This window comes from Primulina huaijiensis, chromosome 6 (genome assembly GCF_012295235.1).
Source record: "Primulina huaijiensis isolate GDHJ02 chromosome 6, ASM1229523v2, whole genome shotgun sequence".
Lineage (NCBI taxonomy): Eukaryota > Viridiplantae > Streptophyta > Magnoliopsida > Lamiales > Gesneriaceae > Primulina > Primulina huaijiensis.
In genome coordinates this window covers 17,337,637-17,350,434 of record NC_133311.1, presented here as the reverse complement: position 1 = coordinate 17,350,434, position 12,798 = coordinate 17,337,637, and the positions used below count along the sequence as shown (strand labels likewise).

The window sequence follows — 12,798 nt, the reverse complement described above, 5'->3', positions numbered from 1 at the left end:
GAATCTTTGGCATCAGAATTGACTATAACGACTTTTATTCTCATCTTTATCATACATTTATCCTCGTGTCTTTTGGTTTATCAAAAAAAGGAAGATATAGATTACAAAGATTATTATCACAATATATATCTGATGACCAAGAAAAGAGTCACATTATTTTTTCATGAAATATAGTATATTGGTCCACGAAGGAGAATGCAGTTACAAACAAAAATTCAGCAAATTACACAGCAATACAAAAACTATACAAAGAAACCAGTATTTCATCAAAGCTTAAGTTAACGACAGGTAATAGACACTTTGAGATATGTGTACAAGAGAGCTCACACAAGTTTCTTCAGGGCCATGGAAGCTAAAAAGACTATTTCTGACCAAAATTAAGAAATGAGGTTTCAAAAGGAAGAATCGATACATTTACGTAAAAATAATCGAGACACGAGTAACTACTAACTGGATGCAGCAATCAAATCCAGTTGCAAAGCTTAGGCACACGAGAATATTACGTTGTGTTGATCTAAAGCCGTATATAAACCAATGGAGGAGATACGAGATGTTGCTCTATATCCAAGCTTGAATTTTTAACAGGACGTGCTATAAGCCAAAAAGTTTTGAAAACCAGTCAGAAAGGTTGGCAATCACGAATCCTGCAAATACCTGCAAACGGGACAGAATGGAATTAGTTTTAGTCCCACAAACGAACTTTGGAAGAGTACATACTGTATGGTCATACTCTGTTTCTCGTTTACCTGAACAGAACCAAGTACATATATAGCAGAATAATGACGCCCATGAATCAACATATCAGCCACCATCGCAAGCGGAATGGTCAGAGACATGCCTAATGTGGCCACCAGTGGTGTTGTCCAGACGACACATAACGCCCTAATAAGAACAGTCGATTTTGTAAGGGAAAAAAATCCCAACTCGAATTAAGATCATGACCAGAAAGAAAATAGCGCTACACACCAAAAATAGTCAGAAATAACGCTTCCAACAAGTCCATTAGCGATAACAACTTCATCCATCTTGGCAGAATGAGGAACTGTAAATTTGGGTTCTATACCCAAAGCCGTCAATGGCCACACTGAAATAACAATGAAGCAAACCAATTAAAAAGTGCAGGAGAAAAAAGGTAAACTGATCCCCATCTGTTTATGTAGTGCATAAAAGCTTAAAACGCAAAAAAAATTAGGAAAACTAACAATGAGGTTTTTGGATCAAAAAATATCAAATAATATAGACCACTTACCAAGCCACCAGAGTGCCTAAAACGCAAAAAAAAAAAAGAAGGAAAACTAACAATGAGGTTTTTGGATCATAAAATATCAAATAATATAGACCACTTACCAAGCCACCAGAGTGCCACAAGCGTAAACAATCCAATATAACCAAACAACTTTTGCACATCAACCCTTTCCCCTTCCTCTCCAGAAAACTTCTTCAACAGTACTGCATCATTTTAAAGGACACACTCATTAAATATTTGACATGATACTCTTAATTTGCTTAATAATAAGGTATCATTAGGCTGGACAATCCCACACCTGTAAACAGGCCATATGACATAGCTGATAGAAGGCCGAAAAGATCCCCAGAAAAAGAATGTTTGCCACTTTACAAGAAACAAAAAGAACCATCACTCGTTATTTTCTGAAACATCAAATTGCTAATACATGCCGAGGAATAAAAATGAAATCAAAGCTCATGTGTATAAGCATTGTGGAATTTATAAGTCAATGATTACAAAGAGATGGAAAGACCTACGCAGATGCATTTAGTTGTGAATCATCGGTAGCCCAAGTTTTCCCCAAGGTTGTCATGGCAACACCAGTGATGCTGACGAATACAGCAACTATCTTTGACATGTTTAAGGAATCTTGGCCCAAAAAAGCACCAACAAAGAGAGTAAAAAGTCCTGAAGTAGAAGACAAAACTGTAGTGCTGGCAACACTTGTACGAGCAAGAGCAGCATTCGAAAAATACTGCAAAAGAGGGACACAAAAGAATGTGGATAAATTAAGGGAACGTAAAGAGTGAAGGGGAAACAAACTCGTCGAGTAGGCCAAAGTGTACATTTAAAATCAGTCTTGAGACAATCTAATTTGTAACAAGCTAATGGTTAAAAAGAAATACCTCGGTGAGAAACCAAAGCGGGGCTATGTAGAATCCATAAGTAGCAATTTCCTTGGTTGTGATTTCTTTTTCATTTCTAGAATTTTTAGCATCATCTACATGTCTGGAAACCAAAGGGTGTCCCTCTTCATTGGCAGACAGATCCAGTTCACTGTCTTTTCTAGTCAGGGATTCCTGAATTTCCAGTTCAAACATTTTCTGTCCCCCAATGTATTTTAAAGGAGAGGCAAGTGGAGAACACGAGTCCTCATTCACCCCTTGACCACTTTTGCCTGCCCGTCTCTTCAGGAATCTACATATACAATCCTTGACAAATGCTATTGGGAGATATATCACCATCATAGAAGCTCCCAGATATGTCACGGCAAATGGTTGCTTATAGTCAGTGAAAATATCCTGTTGAAAACACCATCCATTAAAGAAAACGGCCTAACAACTAAGATTTTGATTATGAGAACAATGGCCTAACTTCTTCAAAACCGACAATTTCAGAGCTATGGAAAATATTTCATTGAAAAACATATGAGGACAAGCAAGTTTCAGGAAATAAATTGAACTACTTAGCACAGTGTAACATTACTTCTCGACTCGGAGAATTGCAAATAGAAACTCCATGCATTCAACATTGTCATATAGTTTTCCAATTTTACATAGATATCCACCAGCAGCAATACCCATAAACCACATCTTTTGCAGAAATAGTATGATAAGATTTATGAGACAGGATTCTCCAGTAACTTGGGTTAATAGTGTCTTAAGACGAGAACAAAGATGAAGTAAATACCAGTAAAATCCCATTGCATAGTGTCTCGCTTGCAAGAGCCCATACACTCGAGAGAATCATACAAACCTTTTCGTCAACAAAATCATAAGGAGCTAAATTTATCTGGGACAGGACGAATGATAAATGCAGAGGTGCCAGCTCTATTCTACCCAGTATTGGCAGACTGATGAATTAGGTGGTGACAAAGACGCTGTTTTCTGAATAAAAGATGAGAGTAATACCATGTACCACTTACTGTTTGTGAGAATCATTTCACAAGATGATTATATAATGAAATCCTCTAACATAGGTCGATAATTAGGAAAAAAAAGTATTGCTCGTGCTAGTCCACAACTACTCCAGCACAACTACAGAGCGTGAACCACCACAACCCCACATGATTTGCAACAATAATGCAATTGGATTCCGTGTTGCAATATCTAAGCTGAGTTGTTGCATAATAAAGTACATAAAGACGGACAAGGGAAAATGTGGGCAGCAATGCTAAGCATGCAATCTTCCGATAGACGACATAAACTCCAGCAAAAGCACATTTGCCAGATAAGGAAAACAACAATTTGATCATATACAGACTTAACTTTGTCAGACAGGTTTTCAATTGGGCCATCAGGAAATTCCAGAAAAAAGATATGCGGCATCAATTCAAAAGATGGGAACTTCAGAAACATATTTAAGTCGGAAAAGAGGAACAAAAGAAATTGTAGAACAAATAAAAGCCAACTACATCATAACCAAGCAATGAACACCACTTAGAGCACATGAAATTGGGATACTCGCAAATCAACAAAAAATTTAACTCAAAACCGGAACACAAGACTAGGAAAGCAACACCACCTGGAACTAAGAGGGGGGATTTAAGATGTTTGTTTAGCCTTGAAAAGACATAAAAGACGGGAAAGAAATTTGACCTGAGTGACCTCTGCTGAGGTAACCCATATAATGACAACAGCTGCAATCAATAGAAGGCCGGCCCTGTACCTCCACCCCATCACAAATCCAAGAAGAAGAAAAAACCCAAGATGCCAAGTTTCGATATCGAACACAAAAAATCAATAAAGATCTGATCTTTTCACGTCACGGACCTCGTCTTGCCACAAAGTCGAGGTTTTCACAATTGCCAAACCGACAGGATAAAATGCTAAAAAAATCCAAATCAAAGATCATCCGACGAATATGGATTCGTGGGGTTGGTGGGAAATACCAAAATCTTCAGATTGATGGCGAATGCCCATAAGAAACGAGTGAAAAATGTGTTCTTTTTGGGACAATAAGAGAGAAGCCAAATGGTTGGAGTAAAATCAGAGGATCGAAGGTGAAAAGAGGGAAAATTATGCCAAATCAAGGTTTGTTACGTGTGTGTGTGTGTGTGTGTGTGTGTGTGTGTCCAATCCATATATACGTATAGAAATCAGCGAGAATGTCAACTTTGGTAGAAGAATAATAATTATTCATTCATAGAATTTGAGAAAAACTCCAAAAGAAAGTGGATATCAGTTGACTGGCAAGAGGTCATTGTTATCACGCGAGTACTTTTTTTTTTTGGGTATTAAATTCAACCAAATTTCCTCACGATTCATTCGCCTGCTAAAATAAGAGGGAATTTGAGCTGAAAACGCAACCACAATCTCCCGTGGTGGTAGATTTTTCCAACTCAACCAACACTGTTACTGGAGCCAATCATTTCTGTCGGTTTCAAGATTTAATTACTCTTTTTCTGTAAAGAAAATACATAAATAGAATCATTTTAGAATTCCTTTTTTATTCGATGGAATATTCATTGCATTTCACAAGATGCATCCATGGAAAATCTTGGGGAGTTTAAGGACATAAATTAGCGCTCCCAGTTTTACAAAATTGTATTACTGCCAGTGACGTCAAATATTTTAAAGAGTCGATTTTGTGAAAAAAATTTCTGACTATCTATTGTAGATTTGAATCGAATCAAACAGCGACATACCTACTCTTCACACAAGTGAGTATGTTTTTTGCGAGACGATATCAAGAATCTTTATATGTGAGACGAGTCAACCCTATCGAAATTCACAATAAAAAATAATACTCTTAGCATAAAAAATAATACTTTTTCATGGATGACTCAAATAAGATATCCATCTCACAAAATAAGACCCGTGGGACCGTTTCACACAAGTTTTTTTTCACACCAAGTTACATCCACACAAGTCGAATCAAATTAACCAAAAAAAATGAGTGTTCTTCTCAATCGATTAACTGTCAAAATTGATTAAAATCTCAGTTTGACTATTTTAAAAAAAGGGGAAATTATGAAAAATTTCAAAATTTAACCTTATTCGATCAGTGTTGATATACAATCTTTTCAAATTTTAATTTTTGTTTTAACCTTTTATTTTTATTAGATGTCTGAAGATAATTTTCCAAAAAAAAATAGATCATAAAATAATATATAATTCAAAATAATTGTTTAATTTGAGTCAAACTAATGGCTAGGTTCGACCCGATTCCTAACCTTGTTGGATCACTGAATTGGATTGTTCTTGGTTGGTTACCAATGAATCCAGATTCCCAAATTTAATTCCGTCCAATATTAGCTTGGTTGGGCCGGATCAATTAAACGGGCCTATTTCGTATTAGATTTAACGGGCGGTTCCGGATCAAATCACTCAATCACCAAATTTTTATGGGTGTCAAACCCAATTTGAGTCTGCCCAAATAAGTCGGGTTGAAAAAATATTTACCCGGTCCCTATCGATCTATTTGAATAAAATAGCTCCATCGGATAGATTTTAGTTTTCAAATTTCACTCATCTTTTTTTATTATTGGATTTCAATTGACATTAAATATATGATTTTATAATTTATTTTGGAGATTTCCCATCATCCATGTACAGTGTTATGCATCACGTATGAGAAAAATCGTTTGTAACATTTTCTATAACATTGTCACGTGTAAAGTTATTATCGATGTAATAATAGCAATTTGATATACATGACAACCTATTGTTAATTGTTAAAATAACAAAGATTATGACTCAAGTAATCTAGTTCCATAAANAAACGATTTTGTTAACCTGCACACCATGTGTGCAGGGTATCATGTGCATCGCCTACGTGACAGTGCATGATTGGTCCGCTATTTTTTAAAAAACAAAACAAAAAATTTTATGTGGTTGTGGGCGTGCCACGTAGACAGGCGCCCGCAGGTGTGCAGGAGAAGGGTGTGCAGAATATCATTGCTCTATATATATATATATATATAAAAGATTTCATCAATATGTGGTAATTAATAAAAGATTCCAAAGTATTCATGAAATCGGCCACCTTTATTTAATTCCAAATTTTCCAAGTGAACAACTGTAAATCTGGAAACAGACAGGTAACGATTTGGATTTTTTACCAAGTTACTAGCAATTAATAGGTGTATAATCTTAGTAATTAATTAACGAGATTTTGGAAACCTGTCAATTTATATGTCAATAGTAGAAATTAGCATGCAATTCGTGCTTATATATACATATTAATTTTTTTTTAAAAAAAATGTAAGTCATTTTAATTATATAACCTTAATGTAAAAAATAATTACATATATTGCAACAATTTATTAAAAATTTTAACATTTTAAGTTATATTGAAACAATTCCTTATATAAATCCTTAGTAGTTTTGAGTACATAACTATATTGCAATAATCAAATATTATATTTGAATTTTTTGCATCTATTTTATCTTATTTTATGGTAAAAATAAGGGATAATTATATACACAATATCGGTTAAATCCAGAGAATGCTAAAAACTTAAAAAAACTCATCGCATTTTTAACTCTTGAGCACATACATATCATATTTTCAAATCTCGAGCACACACACTCTTGTTCTTATGTGTTTTTAGAAGTATATGTGCTCAAAATTTGAAAACACGAGTGATTTCACTTAAGTATTTTATATAACTAACACTAAAAATAAAAATATTAGATGCGTCTCGTACAATGAGTAATGCTACATGTACAACCAAATTTGTACAACAATTCTTACCATACAAAAAATTCAATACAAAAATTCTATTTATCAACATCTCATGATAAATTCAATGTAAAATCTCACGATATAATAACAAAATCTCATGATTTAATTATTGTAAATATTATTGTACGATATCTAGGTGATAACTTTATCATTTTTCTCTTACAATTACAATTGGCTCGCCTATGTCACACATATATCACATCGCATGACCATGGGCATTTTGGTAAATTCAGTCACAGTGTTCGAGTTCATATCACCTTCTTTCCGCCATAAATAAAACTAACACTCGCTTAATTCTTTTCCTCCCCTTTTCTCCATAACCGTCTGTTCAACAACATTCACACACAAACACAACAAGCGCTGTGCAAAAACTGTATAACCTATACATACATACACAAAGCAGAGATCGAGAGATGGTGAAGACGAAGAGTACTGATGGCATCAGAGTATCGATTGTCCTGTCAGCTGTTTTCTCCACATCGATCGCGGTTGTTCTTGTCCTCGGATTTTACTCTCATAAAATCGACGGATTCCTCCGGTTTGATTCAGTTTCGGGAGGTGAATCCAGAGCACAGATCGCAGAGTTGATCGCTGCTGCTCCAGGCCGTGATGAATTCAGAGCTGTGATTTCCTCTGAATTTCCCTTCAAATTCAATTCATCCGCCTTCACCAACAAGCCAATACCAGTTGTAAGTGATTCGAAAACGCACTGGAATGCGTGTTTTTTTTACTTGTTTTCACTCCTTACAACGCGATCAAAATGTTAAAGTCACTGCATATTGTTTGAAGTTTTTTCAGTTACTGTTTGATTGTAGATCACATCCGCTCCGTGTTTCGAATTGGAGCTGGATTCATTAACGATGCTGATGTGTTTTTTTAATTAAAGTTGCGGTGATGATTAATACAGAGGAGAAAAAATAATGAATTGGAACAAGGATTAGCTAGAGCAAGAGCAGCAATCAGAAAAGCAGCTTCCATGACCAACTCATCAGTAAATATAACCAAGAACAACAGCGACATTCTTTTAAGCAAAATCTACAGAAATCCCAGGGCATTTTATCGGTAAGCTAATCTAATTAACATGTTGTGAATTATCCGTATTCTTTAAGTAAATTGATGGATGACATGATGAAAAGCATGCGGAGAGGTCCAGAATTATCATGATATGAACATAAGTATAAAACTATTGAAATAATTGCTCACCCATTCATTTCGAGTACTTCTTTTACTTGAATGGAGTTTGGAAAAATAGTATGCAGGTAAGATTAATTTTGTAAATAATCTGTTCATTTAAACTGATTATGTGTTTGATACATCAAATATTAGATTTTGTTTGAATATGCTAAGGGGTTATTATTAACATATAGATGTGAATATGTTAATGCTAGATTAAATTATTGTGAAATGATTCAAGATCTTAATTAACACTCGTTTACAACTTTTTTAATATACGAGGTTTAAGATCTGTAAAAGAGTTTTAAGATGTCTGTAAAAGAGTTTTAAGATCTGTGGAAACTTTTATTTGAAGATAGGCCGCACGATTTCGAGCACTCAGTGTGCGCGCAGTATTCTTTTAGTGTCCCCTGGGGCATCATGATCATTAAGTGGAGGGAAAAAGGGAGTCTTTCAATTGACTCATGGTGTGTCTAGTCTAAACGCACACTCATTGTTCCCCCATTCTATAATCTTGAAAATGACTTTTAAGCCGTCCTAGTGTTGCTTATTACTCTGATGGGTCAAGCAAGGCTCATGGATAAATACCAATTTTTACTTTCATTATTTTTAGTTTCTTTGAAAAATCTCTTTCTTTTCTTCTCTTTTTTTTTTGTGTGTGTTGCAGCAAAAGTCAAAAGGCTTCTAATGGAAAAATTATTGACTCTAGTTAATTTCCTTTATTACACACACACGCATACATATTATGTCTTTATATATATGTGTGGGTTTTATGTTTATTTGCCTTTTACATAATATATTTCAGTATTTAATTTGTAGGAAAAGATAAAATAAAATTTTGAAAGTACGAATCACACAAAAACGCGTGGATTGGTTCGTGATGTGAACTGTACTCACCTACATGCGTCCATATAGAATTGTGTGGTTATTTATTTAATTATGAAATGTATTTACCAACATCCGTCCATATAGAATTGTGGTTATTTATGTAATTATGTTCAATGAATGGAGGTATCAAGTGACCTAAAAGCCATCTGTTTATTTCAATTATTAAAGTTAAAAATCATGGAGGGACACAATATCTTCGCTTATAAACATGGAAATATAAGATTAATTATTCCTCAATAATCATTTCGTGCAACATTAATAAAATATGATGCATTTGGCTATCATGTGATCCTTAATTAGCATTGCATACACAGAAAACCATAGAATTAATTAACCCTCATCTTACTTCTCTCTAATGCGGATTACATTAAATAAATAATATTCAAATAATTAGGGTATTTAGGATCCATGCATTATGAGAAGACACTTGCGTTGTGCTCCACCCAACGAACTGAAACCCGACATTCCCAACCCAATTTATTAGAACCAACAAAATTTCAAACAATTTCACAGGAGTTACATGGAAATGGAAAGAAGATTCAAGGTTTTTGTGTACGAAGAAGGGGACGTACCACTTGTACACGATGGACCCTGCAAAGATATATACACCAGTGAAGGAAGATTCATACATGAGATGGAGCATGGAAATAACATGTTCAGGACAAGAAACGCAAAAGCTGCTCATGTCTACTTCATGCCCTTCAGTGTTGCATGGATGGTCAAGTACCTGTACAACCCTAATACATATGAAATCACTCCACTCAAAGAATTCGTGTCGGATTATGTGAAACTCATCTCCACTAAACACCCCTTCTGGAATAGAACTCAAGGAGCTGACCATTTCATGCTTTCTTGCCATGACTGGGTGAGTATAATTAATTAAGTTGCTTTATTTGTAGTAATTTTATGCTCCGCATCAAGTTTATCGTTATTCAAATGCCATGCGTCAAGTTATCATTTGTAATCAATAAGTTGGTTGACGATGTTCTTCTGACTGATATTTAGTCTCTTTGGATTGAAAATAGGGGCCTCATGCCACGCACGGAAATCCATTTCTTTACAACACGTCAATTCGTGTCCTATGCAATGCAAATTCTTCAGAAGGATTCAATCCACAAAAAGATGTGTCTCTTCCTGAAATCCATCTCTATGGTGGCAGTATAAATCCTAAACTGCGTCTTCCGCCAAAGCCCAACATTGCAAGACGTTATCTCGCATTCTTCGCTGGTGGCGTTCACGGACCTGTCAGGCCGATCCTTCTCCACTATTGGAAGGGACATGACAATGACATTCAAGTGTATGAATACCTCCCTCAAAAAGAAGATTATTATGATTATATGTTACAATCAAAGTTCTGCTTATGTCCAAGTGGGTATGAAGTGGCTAGTCCTAGAATTGTTGAGGCCATTTACGCTGAATGCATCCCTGTGATACTATCAGATCATTACGTTTTGCCCTTTAGTGATGTTCTGAGGTGGGAGGCATTTTCAATTCAGGTTGAATTACATGATATCCCGCGATTGAAGGAAATATTGTTGGCAGTTTCGGAAGAGAGATATGTAGAGTTGAAGAATGGGTTGAGAGGTGTGAGGAAGCATTTTATTTTGAATCAGCCAGTAGATAGGTTTGATGTGTTTCATATGATTTTGCATTCTGTATGGCTTAGGAGATTAAATATAAGGTTTGGATAAATAAATATTGGAAAGTGACATTGATATGTTTTTTAGAGTCGGAATGAACGGGTAAAGGGGAAATGATATTGAATCTGGAGTCTTAGGTTTGAACTTTGAAGATGAAAAACAATGTTCTTCACAGTCTTCTTTGAAAAGAATCACGAACTTTTGAATATACTGGAATAAAAGAAAACAAAACATACACCACATCGTGTTTTTATTTGAGTATTAAAATGGAGAGAAAAGAAAAGATTTGGAAATTTTTTTTTGAAAAAAAGTTACGTTTGAGAGTACGGGAAATTGGCCTTCAGTCCCCAACCGTCGTTTTTTTTGTGTTCAGTCCCTATGTATTTTTTAGTACCACATTTCTATATGAAGTGTACCACAATTTGTATGACATAGTACCACAATTTTGTGGGTAGGAGTGAACCCAAAGAAATGTTTTGATCGGAGATTTTTTACCAACTTCCCCTTAGAGTATTTAAGGGAAAGAAAAGAAAGTAAAAGAAGGAAAAAATTTCTCTGTCACACCTAATATATTTTCCTACCAATAGTGGGAAGAAATAGGGGAAACAGGGGGCAATATTATAACATCTAGTAAATTATGAAAACATGTTGTGTCTGTAAAATTATAATTATAATTTATATAAGATTATTTTAATTTTATTAAATATTTAATTTTATGTTTAATTTAATAATAATTGATAGAAATTAGTGAGAGGACATAGTACTTTGAGAGAGTTAAATTGAAAATTATTTTTATTGACAGTTTTGAGAAAAAAAATGTTGATGTAAGTTTTTTAAAAATTTATTAGATGCTTAATTTTATTTTTAATTCAATAATAATTGATAAAAATTAAGAGGAAACATAGTGTAATTTTAGATGTGTAATATTGAAAATAAATTGTAATGATAATTTTGTGAAAAAATATTAGTNTTCTTTTCTCTCTTCACTCTCACTGTCGAACTAAAGGGGGTGTATTCAATCTATACTTTCAAAGACTTTTAATGATTTTTTTTAAATGATGGAATTTTGTGGAGTTGATGGATTTTTATTGACTTTTATGGAATATCATAGAATTGTAAAACAAATTTCATAGACTATTATAGAATTCCATAGAGTCATTAAAAGTCTATTGACATTTTGAATACTTATATACTTTTGTAGATTTTTAAAAGTCAAGTTTGAATATCACATGACTTTTTAAAATTCTACAAAAGTTTACATTGAATACCACTAAACTTTTATGGAGTATATAAAAGTCTAGTTTGAATACCTATAGACTTTTAAACTCCACAAAAGTCATTAAAAATCTATAACCAATACACCCCCCTAAGTCTAGAGTAGGGACAGCGTGATAATTTTTAATTATGAAGTTATACCATCCAACAAAAGCGTTCCTTTCATTTCCTGAGGTCATCACCAACTCATAAATCTATTTTGATTTAGTTTCTGCATTAAAATAGTGCAGTTTCTGCACCAAATATAACATTCATCTCCAATCCATTTACTTCAAATCTTACACTAAAAATTAAAATCCTAGAATATTCTTTTTGTTTACTATTTATTTATAAATTTAACAATATAATTATAATTAATGTTAATATTAGTATTATAATTATAATTTTATTTTTATTAATAGTTAATTTTATTTATTTGATTCTTATATATATTAACTCTAATATTTATAATACGAATTCATACAAATGCTTCATTATATTTTTAATAATTGTGATAATATTACATTTGGAAAATATTTTGTTGATTTTGGAGATCTAGATCTGGTTCCAGATCCGATTTTCCAAATTATTGATGATTTAGTTTGTTTATCTTTTATTATATTTGTATTTAAATTAATTGAATTTAAGTTCGTATTTTTATTTTAACTGTGTACTTGAATGTTTAAATATTATTCGATAAATTTGTGTGTTAGATGTTTAATTATAAAATTATTTAAAATATATTTACAAATTTATATAATTAAATATTTAATTTTTATGATTAAATATTTAATTATTAAAATAATAAAATAAATATTATTTAAATATATCTAATTATAAATTAATATAATTATAATATAATATTATTAGATAAATAATATTTATAATTTTTAATATAAATATTTATAATTGAAAAAAACAAAAAAA

General features: G+C 33.1%; 2 protein-coding genes across 2 annotated transcripts; one reads left to right on the top strand and one right to left on the bottom strand.

The window, feature by feature from the left end:
• Positions 1 to 223: 223 nt before the first annotated feature.
• Positions 224 to 4,464, bottom strand: LOC140979825 (uncharacterized transporter C405.03c-like). Its single transcript, XM_073445410.1, has 8 exons — positions 3,826 to 4,464; positions 2,134 to 2,529; positions 1,765 to 1,982; positions 1,545 to 1,612; positions 1,348 to 1,449; positions 967 to 1,084; positions 747 to 882; positions 224 to 654 (listed from the first exon to the last, which is right to left on the bottom strand). Exons 1-8 carry the CDS (start codon positions 3,904 to 3,906, stop codon positions 592 to 594), a joined length of 1,182 nt encoding a protein of 393 aa, XP_073301511.1. The 5' UTR covers positions 3,907 to 4,464; the 3' UTR covers positions 224 to 591.
• Positions 4,465 to 7,215: 2,751 nt separating this feature from the next.
• Positions 7,216 to 10,754, top strand: LOC140979277 (probable glycosyltransferase At5g25310). Its single transcript, XM_073444620.1, has 4 exons — positions 7,216 to 7,605; positions 7,824 to 7,978; positions 9,491 to 9,842; positions 10,003 to 10,754. The coding sequence occupies exons 1-4, from the start codon at positions 7,330 to 7,332 to the stop codon at positions 10,666 to 10,668; spliced, it is 1,449 nt and encodes a 482-aa protein (XP_073300721.1). The 5' UTR covers positions 7,216 to 7,329; the 3' UTR covers positions 10,669 to 10,754.
• Positions 10,755 to 12,798: the final 2,044 nt, after the last annotated feature.